General features: G+C 43.4%; 2 protein-coding genes and 1 long non-coding RNA gene across 4 annotated transcripts; 2 read left to right on the forward strand and 1 right to left on the reverse strand.

The window, feature by feature from the left end:
* Positions 1-925: 925 nt before the first annotated feature.
* On the forward strand, positions 926-5,691 carry TRAPPC2L (trafficking protein particle complex subunit 2L). The gene is made up of 5 exons (XM_077288426.1): positions 926-1,147; positions 1,740-1,912; positions 2,506-2,593; positions 4,382-4,461; positions 4,547-5,691. Exons 1-5 carry the CDS (start codon positions 1,115-1,117, stop codon positions 4,590-4,592), a joined length of 420 nt encoding a protein of 139 aa, XP_077144541.1. The 5' UTR covers positions 926-1,114; the 3' UTR covers positions 4,593-5,691.
* Positions 5,692-9,306: 3,615 nt separating this feature from the next.
* Positions 9,307-17,821, reverse strand: PABPN1L (PABPN1 like, cytoplasmic). 2 transcript variants are annotated; one of them, XM_077288439.1, is made up of 8 exons: positions 17,578-17,821; positions 17,145-17,293; positions 14,916-15,018; positions 14,526-14,593; positions 11,386-11,492; positions 11,099-11,186; positions 10,206-10,330; positions 9,307-9,571 (listed from the first exon to the last, which is right to left on the reverse strand). In XM_077288439.1, exons 1-8 carry the CDS (start codon positions 17,660-17,662, stop codon positions 9,532-9,534), a joined length of 765 nt encoding a protein of 254 aa, XP_077144554.1. In that variant the 5' UTR covers positions 17,663-17,821; the 3' UTR covers positions 9,307-9,531. The 2 variants fall into 2 exon arrangements, with proteins under 2 accessions (XP_077144554.1, XP_077144555.1); XM_077288440.1 differs by having other exon boundaries at positions 17,556-17,790.
* Positions 17,318-21,243, forward strand: LOC143807166 (uncharacterized). Its single transcript, XR_013221662.1, has 3 exons — positions 17,318-17,424; positions 20,854-20,924; positions 21,147-21,243. It is a non-coding gene; the product is annotated as an uncharacterized LOC143807166 (long non-coding RNA).
* The last annotated feature ends 981 nt before the right edge of the window (positions 21,244-22,224 follow it).

Genomic DNA, 22,224 nt, shown 5'->3' on the forward strand with positions numbered 1-22,224 from the left:
TGCTGCTGTCAATAATAAGGGGGTACTGGCTTCTTGTGGTGGCGCTGCTGCTGTCAATAATAAGGGGGCACTGGCTTCTTCTTGTGGGGGCGCTGCTGCTGTCAATAATAAGGGGGCACTTGCTTCTTCTTGTGGGGGCGCTGCTGCTGTCATTAGGAGGACTCTGTTGGGGGCACAGGTTATATCTCATGGAGGCACTGCTGTTGCTGTCATTACTATGGGTTTTCTGGCTGTCTCTGCTGGGGGCGCTGCTGCTGTCTTTAATAGGGGGGCACTGGCTTCTTGTGGGGGCGCTGCTGCTGTCATTAATAAGGGGGCACTGGCTTCTTGTGGGGGCGCTACTGCTTTCAATAATAAGGGGGCACTGGCTTCTTGTGGGGGCGCTACTGCTTTCAATAATAAGGGGGCACTGGCTTCTTGTGGGGGCGCTACTGCTTTCAATAATAAGGGGGCACTGGCTTCTTCTTGTGGGGGCGCTGCTGCTGTCATTAATAAGGGGGCACTGGCTTCTTGTGGGGGCACTGCTGCTGTCAATAATAAGGGGGTACTGGCTTCTTGTGGGGGCGCTGCTGCTGTCAATAATAAGGGGGCACTGGCTTCTTCTTGTGGGGGCGCTGCTGCTGTTAATAATAAGGGGGCACTTGCTTCTTCTTGTGGGGGCGCTGCTGCTGTCATTAGGAGGACTCTGTTGGGGGCACAGGTTATATCTCATGGAGGCACTGCTGTTGCTGTCATTACTATGGGTACTAAGGGGGCACTGCTGCTGTCAATAATAAGGGGGTACTGGCTTCTTGTGGGGGCGCTGCTGCTGTCATTAATAAGGGGGCACTTGCTTCTTCTTGTCGGGGCGCAGGACACATCCCCGCTGTTGCTGTATATATTTGGGATAACACTAATAAAAGGCGGGAAATCCACAAGCTTCATTGAACACCAGAAAGAACACAAGCGCGATAGCTACGACTATCGACTAGTATCTTGGACTGCTGCAGCCTCCGTAACTGCAGCAGACACCCACGTGACCACCGTGTCATGTGACTCCAGGCCATCTCGCGGAGGCGGAGTCATGTGACCGGTAGTGTACGTCCTGGGTTGTTGTTTCTGTGGGAGGACCAAGATGGCGGTGTGTGTGGCTGTCATCGCTAAGGAGGTGAGCAGATCTGTGCGATATCGGCTGATTCATCTAGTGCTGGTCTATGAAGGAGGAGCCCTGGAGGGCAGCTGTGTTATCTATAGCTGATGGTTTAAAGAAGGATTTTATTGGTCTTGATGAGACTTGTAGTCCCTCAACCCACATTGAGCTTGACAACTCAGTGGTGCCTCTTCTAGTTTCTGATTGTGAAGAGATGCTGGGAGATGTAGTGCTTCAGATGGCCTCACAACGTCCATTTTGCATGTGCTGTTCACTTTATATGCTGGGAGTTGTAGTTCACCATGGGGTTTTACAGCTCCCAGCATGCATCTGGTATTTTATGATTATAGGGGTTGTAGTCAATCTAATTTTAAAGCAACTCCTAGTATTTATCTACTATCTTTTTATTATCTGCTGGGAGTTGTAGTTGTCCATAGGTTTGTACATCTGCTGTTTTCTGGTTGGGAGCTGTAGTTTGTGTATAGAACCTGCAATGACTGAATCACGGCACATAATGAAGAGGCTGTCATGGGGGTCTGTCCTCGACATGGGGGTCTCATCACGACCCTTACACTGTAATGATAACTCACCATGTTGGTCTCTGTTGCAGAATTATCCCCTCTACATCCGCAGCATTCCCACCGAGAACCAGCTGAAGTTCCACTACACGGTGCACACCTCCCTGGACGTGGTGGATGAGAAGATTTCCGCCATGGGGAAGGCGCTGGCGGATCAAAGAGAACTTTACTTGGGACTTCTGTATCCCACAGAAGACTACAAAGTGTATCCTCCATAGGAGAAACCCCGACTGTGAATGGGAGAGGGGAGGAAGTGGCTGCCGGTGAAAACTACAACTCCCAACATGCTCAGCAAAAGCCTGAAGCTGCCAGAGCTTAGTCCTCATCAGTTGGGGAACCTCAGGTTATGTGCACACTATGGCTCTTTTCATGCAGAACCTGCCTGAAAAAAAAATCAAAATATATATATATTTTTTAGTGTATATGTGTGTGTGTATATATATATATATATATATATATATATATATATATACTCTTAAATAAATATATATAATTACTCTTTAATGGGTCCAGTGGCGAGTCTCAACTGCGGCTTCTCGTATCTTAATGTCTGTCATGTCGAGGGCGCTGCAGCGATTGATAGAGCTTCCCGGGTTGACGTTACTCAATGATCAGCTGCAGCGTTGTGACGTCAGCCCTGCAGACAATACCATGAGCCGCGGTGGAGACTCGGTGCTGGACCTGGGGAGGATGAATAAAGCAGATCTATGACATGGGAGATAGAGGTTTTCTAAAACCTGAAAACTCCACTAACCTGCCCAAAATATCGGATAGGATGATCCTTAATTTTGTCTTCAGATATGGCTACGTCACAAACTCCAAAGTCAAGTTTGTCATGGTGGTGGACTCCTCAAACACCGCTCTCCGGGACAATGAGATCCGCAGTGTGAGTACACGACCTCTGATTCTACATTTCTATGTTAGGTAATTTTATCTACAGCAATGTGTACAGGTCCTTCTCAAAAAATTAGCATATAGTGTTAAATTTCATTATTTACCATAATGTAATGATTACAATTAAACTTTCATATATTATAGATTCATTATCCACCAACTGAAATTTGTCAGGTCTTTTATTGTTTTAATACTGATGATTTTGGCATACAACTCCTGATAACCCAAAAAACCTGTCTCAATAAATTAGCATATTTCACCCGTCCAATCAAATAAAAGTGTTTTTTAATACCAAACAAAAAAACCATCAAATAATAATGTTCAGTTATGCACTCAATACTTGGTCGGGAATCCTTTGGCAGAAATGACTGCTTCAATGCGGCGTGGCATGGAGGCAATCAGCCTGTGACACTGCTGAGATGTTATGGAGGCCCAGGATGCTTCAATAGCGGCCTTAAGCTCATCCAGAGTGTTGGGTCTTGCGTCTCTCAACTTTCTCTTCACAATATCCCACAGATTCTCTATGGGGTTCAAGTCAGGAGAGTTGGCAGGCCAATTGAGCACAGTAATACCATGGTCAGTAAACCATTTACCAGTGGTTTTGGCACTGTGAGCAGGTGCCAGGTCGTGCTGAAAAATGAAATCTTCATCTCCATAAAGCATTTCAGCCGATGGAAGCATGAAGTGCTCCAAAATCTCCTGATAGCTAGCTGCATTGACCCTGCCCTTGATGAAACACAGTGGACCAACACCAGCAGCTGACATGGCACCCCACACCATCACTGACTGTGGGTACTTGACACTGGACTTCAGGCATTTTGGCATTTCCTTCTCCCCAGTCTTCCTCCAGACTCTGGCACCTTGATTTCCGAATGACATGCAAAATTTGCTTTCATCAGAAAAAAGTACTTGGGACCACTTAGCAACAGTCCAGTGCTGCTTCTCTGTAGCCCAGGTCAGGCGCTTCTGCCGCTGTTTATGGTTCAAAAGTGGCTTTACCTGGGGAATGCGGCACCTGTAGCCCATTTCCTGCACACGCCTGTGCACGGTGGCTCTGGATGTTTCCACACCAGACTCAGTCCACTGCTTCCTCAGGTTCCCCAAGGTCTGGAATCGGTCCTTCTCCACAATCTTCCTCAGGGTCCGGTCCCCTCTTCTCGTTGTACAGCGTTTTCTGCCACATTGTTTCCTTCCAACAGACTTACCATTGAGGTGCCTTGATACAGCACTCTGGGAACAGCCTATTTGTTGAGAAATTTCTTTCTGGGTCTTACCCTCTTGCTTGAGGGTGTCAATGATGGCCTTCTTGACATCTGTCAGGTCGCTAGTCTTACCCATGATGGGGGTTTTGAGTAATGAACCAGGCAGGGAGTTTTTAAAAGCCTCAGGTATCTTTTGCATGTGTTTAGAGTTAATTAGTTGATTCAGAAGATTAGGGTAATAGGTCGTTTAGAGAACCTTTTCTTGATATGCTAATTTATTGAGACAGGTTTTTTGGGTTATCAGGAGTTGTATGCCAAAATCATCAGTATTAAAACATTAAAAGACCTGACAAATTTCAGTTGGTGGATAATGAATCTATAATATATGAAAGTTTAATTGTAATCATTACATTATGGTAAATAATGAAATTTAACACTATATGCTAATTTTTTGAGAAGGACCTGTATATTATGGAATTGCTATACATGCATTTTCCTAACATAGGAGAGGAGATTGATGACATTTTGATATTCTTTATTGATCCCTTTTATGAATGTGTCTTTATTTAACCCATCAGATGTTCCGGAAGCTTCATAACTCCTATACAGATGTTATGTGTAACCCCTTCTATAACCCCGGAGACCCCATTCAATCACGGTAAGTCTTAAAGGTACATCGCTAAATTTCCACTTGTGACGTCAAATGTATCTCTTATCACTTTTTTTTTTCTTCTTATTTTCAGAGCCTTTGATAACACAGTCGCCTCCATGATGGTAGCGGCGTGTTGATCTACCTCCACAGATGAATTTAAAGTGTCCGATGCCAGTTCGTATAACTTTGTATTCACAGCACATATGTCTGTTACTGTGGACCCTTTCCAGTGGGCTATTTACTGCTGAACAACCCTATAATCTAGCGGTCTTACATGTGTAATATGGCAGGAGGATATCATAGAACAGACTTCTTATCTTCATATGTGCATGAGATGCAAGGAAATTACAGAAGGTTTTTTTTGGACTTTAAGGGAATAGTCAGACGAGGATCGCAACGCTAGGACTGTCAGTTGGCGCTCTCGACCCAAGCGTGGCATCTACATAACAATACATGATGTCACAATCGGGTCGTCCAGTCCGAGCATTACGTTGTGACCCTCGTCCGAGTTATACGACTGTCTGTTTTTCCCCTAATAGTGATGACCTATAGTTGAGACCGGTCATTAATGAAATAAGTGGCAGAAGAACTCCTGTGACCCCAACGATCAGCTGATTGAAGGTCTCAAGGCACAGCGCCTTACATTGTGTAGCAGTAGCTGCTATGAATGGTACACTTAAGACGAGTGCGTCTGATTGCCATCAATATTAGTTCTATGAGTCACATGCAATTTTAACATTTGCCTGAGTAACAGCTAATGTATTATACTCGCCCCATTAGGGCACAATTCTTACATAGACTGCATTAACACATCAGTGTGACACATCCTAGTGCTGTCTGATTTTTTTTTTTTCTTCCTTATTGATGGGCGATCCGCGAGACTCAGCTTGCCTATTCTCACGAGTCTTAGGTCATCAAAGTCTATTTGGATCACTATATAACAGATGCAAGGAAGGCAGACATTGTACATCAGCATCTCATTGTTTAACTGATCCAATGGATAAAAATAAGACTTGTCTGTTTCAGAGAAAGAAAAAAAAAAAAGCAACTAGGATGAAACCTGGGGCCGCAAGACACAGATGTGTGAATGTAGCCTTACAAAAAGACATGTAAATGAGTATTACTAGAGCCATCTCCTCCCATCCAAGTTTGCAAAATGGTCATTAAATGCCCTCAGTGTGAATTAATCTTCATTTTGTGTATGTGATGTATGGAATAAAAGTAAATTTTACAATGTGTCAGTACAATTCTTGTGCATTAATCCACACACTCTGAATGGCGTATAACACATGAAAACCATCATTTAAAGGGCCATATAAAGTTCCTGTGAGTTGAAGCGAAGCAGGCTCCTGGAAGACCTCCTTATTTCCAGATTTAAATCAGGTTTTATTAGAATTTAATACATTTTTTTTATATTTCATGAGAAAACCTTTTCACATCTTAACCGAATTTTGCATATGCGCACCTTGTGTATGGATAAACTAAGGACAAGGATCACAATCAGATAAGAGTTGTTTCAATCACACTAATAAATCAGTTTCTCGGGGATCAAGGGGGAAAAACCCCATAAACATCTGATTTTATGAATTTAGCCATTAAAGACCCCCATATACAATAGATTAACGTCAGCCCTACCCAGCAATAGCGGTGGCATTGCCTGACCGTCTAATGTGATAGTGGCCCTGACTCTCCTCCAGCAACATGACTTTTGGGTGAAAAAAAAAAAAAAAGGGGTTGGAGGGTCTAATTTCTAAGTACCAATCTTTTGATTCTCTGGAGATGTCATGGAGAACACAGGAGCTGCGCTCCCCTGCTGGGGTAGAGTAGTGGTCGGGAGAGATGGCCATCAGCAGAACGATTGGTTCAGTCGACAACTATGATATATGGGGGGTAGTTAGACAGGTGAAAACCTGAGAAAACAAGGATCCCTAAAATATAACTTTTATTACAAGAAGTAAAAAGATCTCTTCTCATCAACATCTCATTCTCATCAACAATAACCACAAAAACCACAAGGTATGTACTTATTGGGCCCTAGGAGGTCGCTATATTCCAAGCTGCCTAACAGTGGGGGTAGGCACCCTAATTTACTGCGATAGGCGCCCCCACTCCTCGTCATCTCATTCTAAAAAATCCCTAGATGTCCCTACAATACAGGAGTCCTGGTAAAGCCTAGGAGGTCCCTGTCGGGGGGGAAAAAAAAAAAAAAAAAAAAAAAAAAAAACCACTACCTGGCAGTGGAGATAGGCACCCTAATTTGAAACGGTAGGCGCCCCCACTCAGCGTCGACTGACCCTAGGGTCCCTCAAAATTCCCTACAATGGAGATGGATAATGCAGAAAATGTCCCAATGCACCCTGGCTCCCAGAAGAGCAACCAAATAAAATAGAGAAAAAAAAAATTTAGAAAAAAAATAGTAAAGAAAAAAGTCTCATATCACAGATGTAATGCAAGAGATTTTTATCAACATAGACAAGTGATGTACTAAGCATATATGAGACAAAAAAATACCCCGAGACAATAGGTTAGAATATAAATAGACAAAATGCAATAAACCTAATATTGTCCGGATAACCAGGATGTAGTAAATCTAATATTGTCCCAATAGTTCCATACAGTGTTCCCAGGATATGGAAATGAATTAATAAATACCACAATATAAAAGTGCGTGGTGTAATTTTTATCGTCTCCTAGATAACATAACGGAGTCCTTTCAACATCTGTACTTATAAGACACCAACATCCCTCCCAACATAGAGGAAGTAAACAACCACCAGTATAAGTACTAAATTAAATGATAATAATTTCTTGCATTACATTGCATCTGCGATGAGACGTTTTTCTTTACTATTTTCTAAAAAAAAAAAATTTCTATATTTCATTTGGTTGCTCTTCTGGGAGCCAGGGTGTATTGGGACATTTTCTGCATTCTCTATCTCCATTGTAGGGAATTTTGAGGGACCCTAGGGTCAGTCAACGCTGAGTGGGGGCGCCTACCGTTTCATATCAGGGTGCCTATCTCCACTGCCAGGTAGTTTTCCCCCCCCCCCCGATAGGGACCTCCTAGGCTTTACCAGGACTCCTGTATTGTAGGGACCTCTAGGGATTTTTGAGGGTGAGCTGATGAGGAGTGGGGGCGCCTGTCACAGTAAATTAGGGTGCCTACCCCCACTGTTAGGCAGCTTGGAATATAGTGACCCCCTAGGGCCCAATAGGTACATACCTTGTGGTTTTTATATTGCTGATGAAAAGAGATTTTTACTTCGTTGTAATAAAAGTTATACTTTAGGGATCTTTGTTTTCTTAGGTTTTCACGTGTTCTAGGATTCTACTATATTTTGTGGTTTTCCGTGTAGTTAGGGCAGACAGCCGTTTGGGAGGGGAGGGAGGGGGGAAATAAATGACTTATTGCTGCCTTTGAACTAAAATAAGGAGGTATTTGGATGCTACAACCTCTTTATGATAGAAAACAATGTTTATGTGCCAGTACATCTAATTGTACCCACAACCCCGGCAATAAGCTGTACAGTGAGGAGGAATGGGCTACTTGACCACTGATCTAGTGATTGCTGGGGTCATACATTAGTCACCTACTGAGGACAGGCGATTAATGTCTATTGCATTTGAAGACAGTGATGAACGAATATGCTGGGATAAGACGTTATCTGAGCATGCTCGGGTGCTATCAGTGTCTTCAGCGTGCTCAAATATTATGTTTGAGTCCCCACAGCTGCTCAACAGCTGGAACACATGCATGGATTGTCTGTTAGTCAATCCCTGCATGTGTTTCACCTGTCTTAACAGCAGTGGAGTCTTGAACATATTAGACCATGCTCAGATAACATATTATCCAAACACATTCACTAATCACTAGAAGACAAGACCAGTACTATAGGTTTTAGAGCCGTTAACACGGCAGCCCTCCTAGTATAGATATTTTTCACAGCTTGTGCCTAAAGCATTCAGATGCCTGTACAACTACACTGAATGGTGCGGTTTTTTTTTATCACTGGCTCCTGCACAGATTGTAATGGCACAGTCATATGGCTGTGTAACTTGGATGAGGATCGCAATGCTCTGGCAGGTTTCCAGACCAGAGTGCAAGAGCTGTATAGAAATGAATGGGTTCACGCTACGGTGAGGAGAACCGACGGCCTGTCCAAGCATTGTGATGCGATCCTCATCCGAGTCATATGGCCCAATGGGTAAAAAAAAAAAAAAAAAAAAAACCGTGTATATATTCCTGTTCTGGCAAAAATGGGTGGTATGCACAAACAGAGGGCTGTAAATAGCCAAGAGCAGTGCTAAAGCGGCTGCTAGAAAAGCTAGGCACAGCGCTTGGCCAGTCCATAGGACGTTGATGGCTCTCTGGTCGGGTCCATGCATTGCTGCTTTACTCTAATGGGAATAGCGGTGCCCCATTCTACAGATCGGTGCAGGTCCCAGTGGTCAGACCACCAGCTATCAATAAGTTATTACCTATCCAGTGGATAAGAGAAATTGTTTAATCTGACAAAGCAGGGCTGTGGAGTCGGTAAGCCAAACCTCCTAGTCCTCAATTTCCATGACACGGACTCCACCAAAATGGGCTCCAACTCAACAGTCCTGCGGACAAGGCCTGTAAAGGTTTCAGCACTACTGTAACGGTGTAAAATTAACAAATATTGTGCCCCATCTCAAATAAGGGCCTTATTAAGCGGGCTGTAATCAAAAATTGTATCACACAGCCACATGCAGTAGAGTTACCCAGAACCAGCACTATATATCCAAGGTTCTTTGCGCTTTCCCATAGAAATGTATTAATGCAATATCAGCTGTCGTTGACGAAGGAATTTTGACTGACATTTGTACTTAAATCAATAGAGATATTTATTTTTTTATCCAGAAGAGAAAAAAAAAAAATCCAGTGCGTTTCTCCAGTTTCTCAGCACTACATGTAGGTTACGCAAGAATAATCAGTTGGTTTGAGGAAGCACTGACGCAAGGTGTAGGAGACGTGGCCGGTCTAGGAGGACCTAAACCGTTCTTGACACGGGGCGGACATAATCGTACGATTTCCAACCACAATATTGAGGTTCAGTAGGGCTTATTCCACTGGACGGTTCTTCCACGACCTCTAGGGAAAAGAAAAAGTTGGGGGATCAGAGGAAGCATTGAAAATATCTTTAAATAAAAACTGTGTAATGTGGGTAAGACTGGGGGTATTTTAATTGTGTCAGTGGCAAATATATATATTTTGACATGGGGGATGAAAAAGCATCAGCCCTGCCTTACTGGAGATATTGCATAAACGAGACACAGACCCCCAATTCTAGACTCATGCAAACACTTTGTCCCCATTAGAACATATGGATGGATCCAGCTCAATCAGCCAAAAACAAGAAGAACCCCTCAAGGGTCCAGTTCAGGAAGCGGGTGCTTTGTGGAACACACACATCACTTAAATTTCTCAATTTTTTTTTTTTTTTTTTTTAAAGAATCCATGCCCCTTCTACACCTTTATCTCCCTCCACCCGAATGTGCGATTTAACGTAGAGACACAAGACACCTTCCAGAATGGTTTCCAGGAGGCTTTATCGGTGCCCAAGAGATTTGCCAAATTCTTCCAGTTATCTTGGAAGCATCCAATGTGTTGAGGGAGAGTTGGTAAATATGCATCATGTAGTCTTAAATTCTATTCCAGGAAAGATATATCACAGCATAAACCACTTTGCTGGTTTCACCCCCTTTACAGAAACTGGTACACAGACCTGTATGGACGATTCCTGGACCTCTGACCTCTCTGGAAGCTTCCCCTGGTCCCTCTGGGTCTTCCACGGAACCCTCCCCTGTCCGTGCTGCTAATGCCGGGCATGTTTGTCCTCTTGGGTAAAACCTAGAAAGGGCAGAATACAAACCATTAGGGGTCCGTATTTAGAAATGAAACTGGTTAGCGGGACACGTTAGAACATCTGTACAATAAACTAGTGACCACTACCTTTCCCATGATGGCATATCTGAAGGATGCCCCTCTAGGGATCATTGTGCTATTTTTTTTATATTTCTTAATCGGCTAGAACATTTATCCTTGGACAGGTGACGTGAATAACTTTGATCATCGTGTTATAATGGCGATGTTGATGTGTTGGAGAGTGGAAAAATTGGGCAAACGTACGCGTCCGAGTGACAGAAGCCAAATTCTATGGCAAACACAACTGGGTCAAACAGTTTAGGTAAAGGTGTCCGACCATATGGATTATTGCAACCTGCCATCTATGGGGTTGCATAATCTTAGACCACTCAAGGTGCCATGCTGACCCACGTCCACCACCGAATGCACCTGCAATGAGTGTAGGAACTAAGCTTTGTGGATCTGTGATTCCGTTGGGCCCTCATGATGAGATTGTGATGGGTTTTTCAATGGCAGTCGGTGGCTGTACCCAATGTGGGAATGGTTCAAGTTGTTGACTTGTCTCCAAATCTCAAGCTAAAAATCGACCACCAGAGGGATGTGCTCAGAAAACCAGTCATATCCATCGGAGGTCACACCAAGCAGATTAATAGACAAAAGGATCTCCTGCTGACATCTTTATAGCCATTCCGGTTTTATGGTGGATTGGGATAGATTATACATTCACCCTGTTCTCCACATTTATAATCTCACCTTGATTGTTCGTCCTCGGAACACGGATTCGTCCATTGCGACGGCAGCTTCCATTGAGCTCTTTTCTGCAAACTCTATATATGCATATCTATAGGACAAGTTAGGACCAGAAAAGTTATATCTCCATTATAATCACCCAGCGCAGAGTGGACTCTTCTACCAGAACCTTATCTCACATGCACAGAACGTAAGGAATTCAGTTTACTGAACTTTAAGCAAGCACAGTCATTAAGACCTGGATAGAAGACCTCTTAACGAGGCCTTAAACCACAGTCGTCTTCTCTTACCCTTTGGGATGTCCAGAAAATTTGTCACATAAAATTGTGATCCGGTTGATGGAGCCACAACTACTGAAGTGAGACTCTAAATCCTGGGCTGTGCCTCCATAATCCACCTGAGACGAGAAGAGGCAAAGACAACCCAAATTATTAAGGAATTATCAATCACACCAAAGATGGCAAAAGCCTGCTCAGATTTCCCCTCGAGAAGCCAAATCAATACGACTAGCGGCAGAAAAATAGAATTTATTTCCTGTCAGTGGACCGTCAAGCGACATCACCAGTATATTTATTGCAGGTCAGCCTAATAAAAAGTTTTAACTTAAAAACAAAACACTACAGATTGTAGCCATCTTAGGGTATGTGCACATGTTGCGGATTTTACTGCGGATCCGCAGCGGTTTTGATGCTGCGTGTTCGTAGCAGTTTTCCCTGAGTTTACAGTACCATATAAACCGATGGAAAACAAAATCCGCAGTGCACATGGTGCGGAAACGTAGCGTTGTTTATTCTGCAGCATGTCAATTCTATGTGCGGATTCCGCAGCGGTTTACACCTGCTCCATAATAGGAATCCGCAGGTGTAAAACCACAGGTGGAATCCGCACAAAAACCGCGGTAAATCACAGTGCTTATTACCTGCGGATTTCTCAAAACAGGTGCGGAAAAAAATCCACAGAGGTTCCATCTACGTGTGCACATAGCCTTAGTCTTTGTGCAAATCATATTGAAGTCTCCATCATACATTCATCCTAAACAAAATGGCAGCTTTTTACCAAACAAAATAGTGTTACCAATCAGTAGCTTAGCTACTGGGGGGCAGAGGGGGTCGTTACCTGAAGGGGCTCATGAGGCAGAACACAGCACAAGAGGAGAGTAGGAAGTGCCTGCGTCCCTGCCTGACGGAGACTCTGCAGCTGGTAGCACAGTGGCCATCTATTCTGCAGAGTCTCCATCCTGCACTGTAATTCTGCAGAGTCTCCATCCTGCACTGTAATGGTATGTTTCCACGGTAAGTAAACGCTGCTTGTTTGACGCTGCAGCGTCAAACAAGCAGCGTCCAGATGTTCCAGCATAGTGGAGGGGATTTAATGAAATCCCGTCTCCACTATGCGTGGAAACCCGCACGCGGCGGCCCTGCGACTCCGGACATGCTGCGCGTCTTTTCAGATCGCAGCATGTCCGTACACCTTGCGGGGACGCAGCGTCCCCGCAAGGCATATCACAGGGCCCTATGGCGAGGGGTGCGATGATCCCGGATGTGTACTGTACACATCCGGCACCATCGCGTTCCAGGAAGGGGGCGGGGCTTAGCGCCGAGCGGCTTCGCCGCTGCGGCGATACCGCCGCCCCTCCGGACCGTGGAGCCATACCCTAAGGGTATGTGTCCACGTTCAGGATTGCTTCAGGCTTTGGTCAGGATTTTATGCAAGTAAAATCCTGACCAAAACTGCACCTGAGGTCACTGGCAGGTCACCTGCGGTGTGCCTGCGTGTTTTGCTCATTGTAGCAACATGCTGCGTTTTGAAAAGACGCACCGCGCATGCGTTTTTTAACGCATAGTGGAGTCGGGATTTCATGAAATCCCCTCCACTATGCTGTAACATCTGGATGCTGCGAAAAAACGCAGCGTTTCCTGAACGTGGAAACATACACTAAGGGTACGTGTCCACGTTCAGAATGGCCGGCACTTGGACTTGATAATGTGTGCAAAATTGTAAAGCGCTGCGGAATATGTTAGCGCTATATACAAATAAATATTATTATGATTATTGGACGGAGCGGAAAACTCGCTCTGCTCTTCTGTAGACACGATGATGCCGGACGTGTTCATAGCACACATCCGGAATCATCGCACCCCACACATAGGGCCCTGTGTTTTACCTTGCAGCGGCACAGCGTCGCCGCAAGGTAAACGGACATGCTGCGATCTAAAGAGACGCGCCGCATGTCCGGAATTGCAGGGCCGCCGGATGCGTGTTACCACGCATAGTGGAGACGGGATTTCATAAAATCCCCTCCACTATGCTGTAACATCTGGACGCTGCGGATTGAATGCTGGGGCTCCATGCAGCGTTCAATCCGCAGCTACTGTATTCTGGATGTAACACAGCACGTGGACACATACCCTAAGGGTATGTTTCCACGTTCAGGAAACGCTGCGTTGAGCCGCAGCATCAAACAAGCAGCGTCCAGAGGTCACAGCATAGTGGAGGGGATGAGGTGGGTGAGGGGGACAGGGCAGGGCACTGGGAGTGAATGCGAGGATGGGGTGTTGTGAGGGCACAGGTGGGTGAGGGGTGACAGGGCACCAGGAGGGTTAATATGAGGATGGGGTATTGTGAGGACTGAGGTGGGTGAGGGGGGGACAGGGCACTGGGGGGGGGTGAATGTGAGGATGGGGGTATTAGGAGGGCTAAGGTGGGTGAATGTGAGGATGGGGTATTGTGGGGGCTGAGTAGAGGGAAGGGACAGGGCAATACCCCAATTAGGGTGCACCACATAGCTGTAGCCAGGATTACCTGATTAAGGGCCCACTCAGATTTTTCGCCCCCCCAAAAAAAAAAAAAAAAAAAAGCTGAAACCCTAGCTATGCCTCTGGTAAAAAAGTAGGAAACCCCCATTTATCCCATTATGGCCAACGGGGTAAGGCTACGTTCACATTAGCGTTGTGCGACGCAGCGTCGGGCGCCGCTGTGGCGACGCATGCGTCATGCGCCCCTATATTTAACATGGGGGCGCATGGACATGCGTTGCACTTGCGTTTTGTGACGCATGCGTCACTGCGGCGCACGCGTCAGGGCGCAGAGGACGCAGCAAGTTGCATTTTTTGTGCGTCCAAAATCAAGCAAAAAAAGGACACATGCGTCACAAAACAATGCGTTTTGCATGCGTTGTGCATTGCGTCGCCGATGCGTCGCCGACGCAACACACAACAACGCAAATGTGAACGTAGCCTTAGTCAGACACCTGGCACAGCTATTAATTTTTTCTGCTCCTTTGTAGTCAATGGGAACAGAACCTGAACAAGGTTCTTCCATGTTCTGTGCAGGCTCCTTAGAGGAGTTCAGTATAGCGACAGATACCAAATGTATTGTAGAAAGTAGGACTGAAGTAAGTTCCTAATTAGGCAAGTTGTTAAAGACTTACATTTCCTACATATACAGAACGTTTATCAGCCTCCCGCTTCTCTTCTGCGCTCAAAGAATAAGGAAGACCTGAGAAATGGGGAGAACAGCATGGGTTAGCTTGTGAGCCATCAACCCAGCAGCAGGACCGGTATCTGCTCCTTTTTGTGAGGAGGACGAGGACTGCGAGATTTCTACATAATGACCCCCTAGAGGGTACTCGTGGAGTACGTTTCTGCCCAAACCAAATATGAGGGCCGGTGTCCTGTAGTGGGACCTTACGTCCCAGCATCTTGCGGCTCAATTGGCATTAACCAGAGGCCACCAGAATTGGCAGGTCTACCGGTACCTGTACAGATCAGAGCAGATTCGCTCGGAGCACATATGCATAACAGTAGATTAGATTACCTACCAACTTTAGAGTGCTCATCGGTCGTCTCATCCCCGGTCAGTCCCTTCAGGCGCTCTGCCTCTTCTTCCATCTCTCGTACCCGCATCTTTATGGCTTTCAATTCCTGGAGAATGCATGTACCCAGTGACTAGAGCAGTACCATTAGTTAGTGCACAGTCAGATATCATCTCACTGAAGGCTATGGGTACAGGCCAACTTCCACTGAAATAGGATGATTTTTTTAGGGTGTCATTTGCACAAGAATTTCTGTTTGCCGCTGAACTCCTACACTGCAAGACCCCCACCTCTAATCATTACTGCTGCAATGGGTCCATCGATGTGGCTGTAGTGTGTGAAGTCATGTTGACATCATATGACCACTGCAGCTAATCACTAGGCTCAGTCATAAACATTTGGCCACGCCATGATGCACATAAGGAATTGTTCATACAGAATGACTGTTGAAACTAAGTAGAGGTGCTCTGTGCTTCACAGCGGGGCCAATCATTCAAACACATCTTTCCACCCATCTCCAGCCTGCTCCTTCTTTGATTGACATCTCTGGCTTCAAAGTGCCATAGAAGGGTGGAGATAGATGGAAACCAAGCAGGCGGGAAGCTGTAGTTACATTTTTTGTCACACCAAGGGTGCGTCGAGCACCTGTACTTCGTTTTAACAGTCATTCTGTAACCTCTTCACCACTGATGAAAATAATCTGGTCATCTCCCTGCCTTTGATGCAGGCTACGGCCCCGAGCCTGCATCTTTCCCTGCACATGACAGCTGATCTGATAAGCCGCCATGTGCCTCTGACCGCCAGGGTTAAATGCCGCTGCCCATCTCTGACAGCAGCATTTAAAATGTGTTGGCCACAAGTGCGTCACAATACCCGCCCATCAGCTGGGGGTCTGCAGAAGACACCCAATGCGTATCATTGTAAAGCCCCTATGAACGCCGGCACAAGGCATGTCTCAGAAAACGTTGACAAAAACAAATTTTTTTTGTTCTCTTACAAATTTTGGATTTTTTCCACCATTTGAATTAAAAAAAAAAAAAAAAAAAAAAAAAGTTATGGATCTTCAAAGATGGGGGGTGCAAACAAAAAAAGAAATTTGCCTGGGGCTGAAGGGGTTAAGCTCAGCTGCAGCCCATAAAGACAATTTTTCTTATATACTGTGGTATATAGTACAAGTGATTAAATAATTGCAGATTCAAGTGGGCAAAGATAATAAAAATTCCCTGTTAAAAAATGCAAAAACAAAAAAGTTCTCCAGTCAATAAGATTAACCCCTTAACAATGGGGCTAATTTCTCAAATCTGACAAGTATCACTTTATGTGGTAATAACTCTGGAACACTTCAACATATCCTATTGATTTTTAGTGTTTTTTTTTTGTAACACGTATTTTAGATAGTGGTAAATTTATGTCGATATTTTCTGCATTTATTTATAAAACTATCGTAAAAACGTAACAAAAATTCCCCCAAATTTGCAATTTTCGAACGTAGAATGATTATCCTTTTAATCCAGATAGTCATACCACAGAAAATCGTTAATAAAAACATTTCCCTCATCTCTGCCTTACATCAGCACCATTTGTAAAATGGTGTTTTATCTTTTTAGCATTTGAAGAGATTTAAAAATGTAGCGGTAATTTTTCACTTTTTCAAGGAAATTTATTTTTTTCATTTTTGGGGGGGGAACCTATTACGTTTTGAAGTGGTTTTGGGGGTCCTATATATCGGAAACCCCCAAAAGTGATTAGTTTAGAAAACACACCCCTCAAGGTATTTGAAATTGCTTTCAGGTAGTTTATTAACCCTTCGGGTGCTTTTCAGGAATTAATACATTTAATTTTTGCCATCAAAATGTTTCTAACTTCTGAACATGCCGCTATAGCCGGCAGACTCTAAGGTCGTTATTTGGCCGTGAATTGCCACGGCAAACATCAGGACCACACAATCAAGATCTCAGGGTGCCACCACACTCCATTAACCATCTAGGTGCTGTAGTCATTGACAGCAGCATTTAAAGGGTTCAACAACTATAGTAGATACCGTACACTAATCATGGCTGGTGTAGCAAGTTGTCAGCTGTAGTGTACAGCTGGCAGCTACAGGATTGTCACCCATCGGTGGACGCTAGTCTCTCTTATCGCAGGTCAGTAAAAAGACGTCTTGGTGGCCACTAAGGGGCTAAATATTAGCACCACGCTTTAGGAATGGCCGAGCACGCTAGGACGCCGACTTACAGGATCGTCAAAGTCTCCGTCTTCATGGAGGTCCCGTTCACCGCCACCAACCTCCAGTTCTGAATCCTTCCCAGACATTTCCCACGTCACATCCCAGTCGGGAGGCAATTGGCTGTGGTTGCCCCACACCTGACTACCGTAGCCCAGGCCTGAAGAACATAACAGAAGAGCAGCAGACATCAATGCTATAGAGATAAGAGCAGAAAATCGGCCCCAGCTGCTCCCATTCATGGTCACATTGCAGCGGACGCCATCTTGTAACACAATGGAGCCCTATTAGGTGGCTACATGATAGATTAAATACACAAGTAACTGGATCCAGATAGATAAATTCCAGAGCATGTGTCTGGATGTCTTTGGTAACCATTGCAATGGCAGGGGACAACTAAACACCAAGCACCTCTGATTTACCTGTGTGTATCATGACACTCACACCAAGACTCCCCCAGAAAGCTGCATGACTGCAAGGAGGAGACGGACATTCCTAATACAGCCGCCCTCATATTGCACACACTCATCCCACCCTTTCAGGCCCAGGAGAAAGGCCCTAGTACTCAACACTAAGGACCTGCGGAGTCCCTGGCGGCAATGCAGGGGTTAATGAGACAGGTGCAGAGGCAACCAGGAGGGCTGGATTTAATGGGAGTGGTGCAATGGATAATTTAGGCTGTTGCCCGTAGCGACATAAAGAGATTAATGCCTTATTTTCCCCCTAATTTTGTATCAGGGGAGTTGGTTACTATGCGCATGTTCATAGCAACAGGTTCAGTTACTACTCCTAGGCAGGCTTTGAAGGCTTAGTAGGCCTCGTGTATAAGGTCAGCCTGCTAAAGTAAAGTCAGATGTAACCTGTGGTGGAAAAACGTAGCCTGGTAGACATATATAGGTTGTGACGGGCAACTGTGTCGATTTTGGGTGGGCTGAGTCCGTTAATGGTGCTTGACTTTCATTGTCTATGTTGCTCTGGATAAATGGAATATGGTCCGGTTGCTATAGGTAACAAGGGGGCCACGTTCCCCGGACAGTTTTGATATGAAGCCCCCGGGATCACTGGATTTCCAGCACACAGTAATATATATTTGTTATATTTTACACCATTTGTAGCTTTTTTTTATTATTTGCATTGAGGCCTAATTCAGGAATCCGTTTTTGGTTCATACGGAACCGATTCTCCTCAGTGTTCGTCCGTGTTCACACTGGTTTGGATTTTTTTATTTTACACATGTTCAAAAACTGAGTTTTTCAAGCGGAAACCTTTTTTTGGGGGGTCAAAGCATTTTGGAGAAGTTTTTTTTTTTTTTTATCTGATAGTTTCCTGAAGCAGTTTTGGAAGATTTTTTTTTTTTGCCTGAAGAGATTTATTTTTTGGGGAAGTTTTTTGATATTTAGGACAGTGCCTAGTTTGGAAAGGTTTCCGTCAGGATCATCTTCAAAGACGTGACATGCACTTTATTTATTTTTTTCCTCCCTAGGGCTTTCTATAAACCTTTTTCAAGAGAAAAATAAATAAAAGAAAGAAAACTAGTCATATGAACAGTAAAGTGGATTTTCCATAGAAATTAATTGCAACAGTTTTTGAGGAGTATTTTGGAGAAAGCCCACAAAAAAAAACCCTTTAAAAAAAATGTCAGTGTGAACATAGCCTTATGGATCAGATTTTCCTCAGGGGGTTGGATGAGATTTTGAAAAAAATCTCTTAAAAAAAAAAAATCAAAGAAAAGGGAGCGTTTTTTAAAGCAGATTCCACTTGAAATTCCACCTTTGATTTTACACCTCCCAAAAACTCCATGTGACAATTGCTTATGGGTGAATACATACAAATTGTCAATTAATTGCAAGAAAAATTGCAGATGATTTTACTGCAGATTTCAACTTATACCTTAGAAATAGTAAATAACATTTTATTCTGCACACATAAAATCCACAATGGAGGTCAATTTCTGCCCCAGATTGATTTTGACAAAATCCCTTTAGTTTTGCAGCTACTGTAATGAGCTGTGGATTTTTCAGTTACAAAATCTGGACAGGGAATTCACAGCATATCCACCAAGTGTGAACATACCCTTAAATTTAGGTTGGCCTTATACATTATTTATCAGCAGTAATGGCAGAAAAGGGCCCCTGTGCAAGAACAAAGAACAATCCCAAGAGCTAAAAATGCTAAATTTCATATGCTTTGGAGGTATAAATGGGCCCCGTTACCTTTTTGGCCCCTCTGTGGCCGCACAGGTTGCGTTAATAATATGTCCGCCCCTGGTCAGCAGCAGACCCACTGACACTTTACGCAGTGGTTGTAGCAGTACAGAGAAATTTAGGAACCAGGGCACTATACGTCCTGTTTTTGGTAACTTTATTATTACGGAAAAATCACAACGTTTTGGCTGCGCAGGGCCTTTATCAAGCCATAAAAATATGCATCTCTTTTTAATGGATTGATAAAGGCCCTGCAAGGCTGAAACATTGTGACTTTTCTGTACTAATAAAGTCACCAAAAGGAGGACCTCTAGTGACCTGGCTCTTGGATTTTCTCCTATTCAGACTTCTTGCAGATTTTTTAAATATTTAACCTTGAGTATCTCCTCCAATTCATTCTGTTCCACTGATTCTTTCTTTTGTGCCCCTCCGTTCCAAAGTTATACCCCCCCCCCCCAGAAATAAAGATGCAAAATTGACCTTCAACCAACTGGGCGCATACCTTAGAAGTTCTTTGTGGCCATATGCTTTTTCCACTCTGACGCTGGCCAATCAAAACCCAGAGAAGTTCTGTGGTACACTCCCAGTTGGCTAAGGGGAAAATCTCCTTCTTTCTGAGGGGCATAACTTTGGAAAGGAGGGGCGCAGAAAAAAAAGGAAAACTGTTCCAGAATCCGCAAATCAGTGCCAATTAAAGGAGGTAAGCAGTTTAAATTAAAAAACATCCAGTTATAGGTCCTCTTTAATAGTGGCAGGGGATGTTCACTATGATCAGAGGTCCGAGTCATTGATGGCATGGTTTCACCAGAATTTCTCAGCAGTGTAGCCTCAGGGGATCATATTTCTGGATTGCAGAAATATATTGACAAATTATTATTTTTTTAATATGATTATACCCAATATTGAAATCAGAAAACAAGCGAGTCTCCATAGTAAAGTTTCTTTTATGACACATAAACTGATCACAGAACAGACATTGATCTGAATGAATGGTTACAGCTGTCACAGATCAGACATACAACACATTGAGATACCAGCATGCAAAGATACGCAGCTCTGTGTCCGCTGGGGCCACAGGGGACCCCAAGCCTTTCCTATTAAGAACGCCCGCCCCCAGGTCTCTGTGCATTCTGCCTTTCAGCTTCCTGCTTGGTGCACCTTTATTGGTAGCAAAAGTCCCCCTATGTATTGCCAAAATCTGTCCTCTAGTGGTAACCTAACCCTTGTAGGATCACCATTACATTGCTTGTAAACATTGCCTCCACAATGCGTATAAAAGTCAAGATTTTATTCTCTGCACCCCCCACTATCTCCCATTGGGTAACTAATGCTGTAAGCAGGGGTGCTATTTTGGACACTAACGTCTCCTCATAAATATCATCCAAAATAATCAGTGAGTTTGGGCGATTTTAATAAAAAAAAAATTGCAGGAGGTCATATTCAATTTTCAGACCCATGGCAATCCCATTGTATATTTTTATTATTTTTTTTATATGTATTTTCTTCCCTCTTCTAGGAATCGGCTGGTGCTTGGAAAAATTTGGTTGTCAAGTTTTGCGCCCATTCTCCACCTGCAGGACACAGCAGGTATTACAGTTCATTATAAAAAGTTAGAAGTAAACTACAGGATGCGCGCTAAAATCAAACCTTAGATGAAGACAGGTTTTATTTTTGCTCATGCTGTCTATTTGGTCTATCTGTAACAATGATATATCGTTTTAATACGTCATTCTTAATCCATTGTTCCATTTATTATGCTAAAATAAATAAAGCTTAATCATTGTATAGTAAATTTCTTAATAATTTTAGGTTCTCTGATTGCTGTCAGCGAGTGAAGACATACTTGTTTATATCGATGAGGTTGAAAAACCCCTCCGAGTTATGACACAGTTAGGCGGCTTTGAGGTACTCTTATTATTTAAATATGTCCACAAATATGAGCTAATTAATATAGCTTTATAATGGTCTCTGTTTTTCAGACACAAAGTTCCAAATCCCCTGCATAAACAGTGCATTAAACTATCATTCTGCCTGCCACCAGAGGGAGCTTGTGAGCAAACTGTATACTGTTTTATTACTGAGTTCAATGTACATACAGTATGCAGTTAGCCCCATCTAGTGGTGACAGCAGGTAACTTTAATTTTATATATATATTTATATTATATAATTTTATATTCAGATTTACTAACATTTTAATCCTTAAATTGGAGTAAAATGCACAAAAGTTACTAAAATATGCAGCACATTTGGACTGAAATTGAAATCTGTGTAGATTTGTGCTACAATTTGTGCCATTTTGAGATTCAATAATATTAATAATAATAACACAGGTCAACAAAAAAAATTTTTTTTTCTGGTGTCCAAAATATTTTAATGAATTTGGGGTATTTTTGGAGTGCTGATTCTGAATATGTCATCAGTTTTGCCAGATTGGCTCAAGTTTTTGAGATTTTTGGTATCTTATTTATAGCACTTGTTGGTAAATGCGACGCATCATCTCATTAATTTCTTTGGATTAGTACTTGAACTGAGCAGTTCTCAATATAGTTTTGTGTTAATTAGTGTTCTAAAAGTTTGTTCATAGCTTGATTTTTGCACTAACTTTATGTTGTTGTCTGTTTTCCAGTGAAAAGCATGAACTCATCAAGAAGAAGTTGTCTTAACGATCCAGACTCATTCTGTTACATTTGTGGTGAATACACACTGCCAAAACATAGAAGAAACATAACAGACTTCGTAAAAAAAGTGTATTTTGCCTATTTTGGGGTTATGCTTGGGGACCAAGACAAGTTTTGGGCACCACACATAGTGTGCAAAGCATGTATCGAATTATTACGAAAATGGAGCAAAGGACAAAGAAAAAGCTTCAAATTTGGTGTTCCAATG

This window comes from Ranitomeya variabilis, chromosome 2 (assembly GCF_051348905.1).
Source record: "Ranitomeya variabilis isolate aRanVar5 chromosome 2, aRanVar5.hap1, whole genome shotgun sequence".
In the NCBI taxonomy this organism is placed as follows: Eukaryota; Metazoa; Chordata; class Amphibia; order Anura; family Dendrobatidae; genus Ranitomeya; species Ranitomeya variabilis.

Bases quoted from the DNA above. Each gene is read 5' to 3' on its own strand.
- TRAPPC2L (XM_077288426.1), top strand. From the start codon at position 1,115: ATGGCGGTGTGTGTGGCTGTCATCGCTAAGGAG. The intron at 1,148-1,739 runs GTGAGCAGATCT...TCTCTGTTGCAG, and splicing joins TGGCTGTCATCGCTAAGGAG to AATTATCCCCTCTACATCCG. The intron at 2,594-4,381 runs GTGAGTACACGA...TTAACCCATCAG, and splicing joins GGGACAATGAGATCCGCAGT to ATGTTCCGGAAGCTTCATAA.
- PABPN1L (XM_077288439.1), bottom strand. From the start codon at position 17,662: ATGAGTGTGTGCAATATGAGGGCGGCTGTATTAGGAATGTCCGTCTCC. The intron at 14,594-14,915 runs GTAGGTAATCTA...CCCATTTCTCAG, and splicing joins CGATGAGCACTCTAAAGTTG to GTCTTCCTTATTCTTTGAGC. The intron at 11,187-11,385 runs GTAAGAGAAGAC...CTTGTCCTATAG, and splicing joins TTTTCTGGACATCCCAAAGG to ATATGCATATATAGAGTTTG.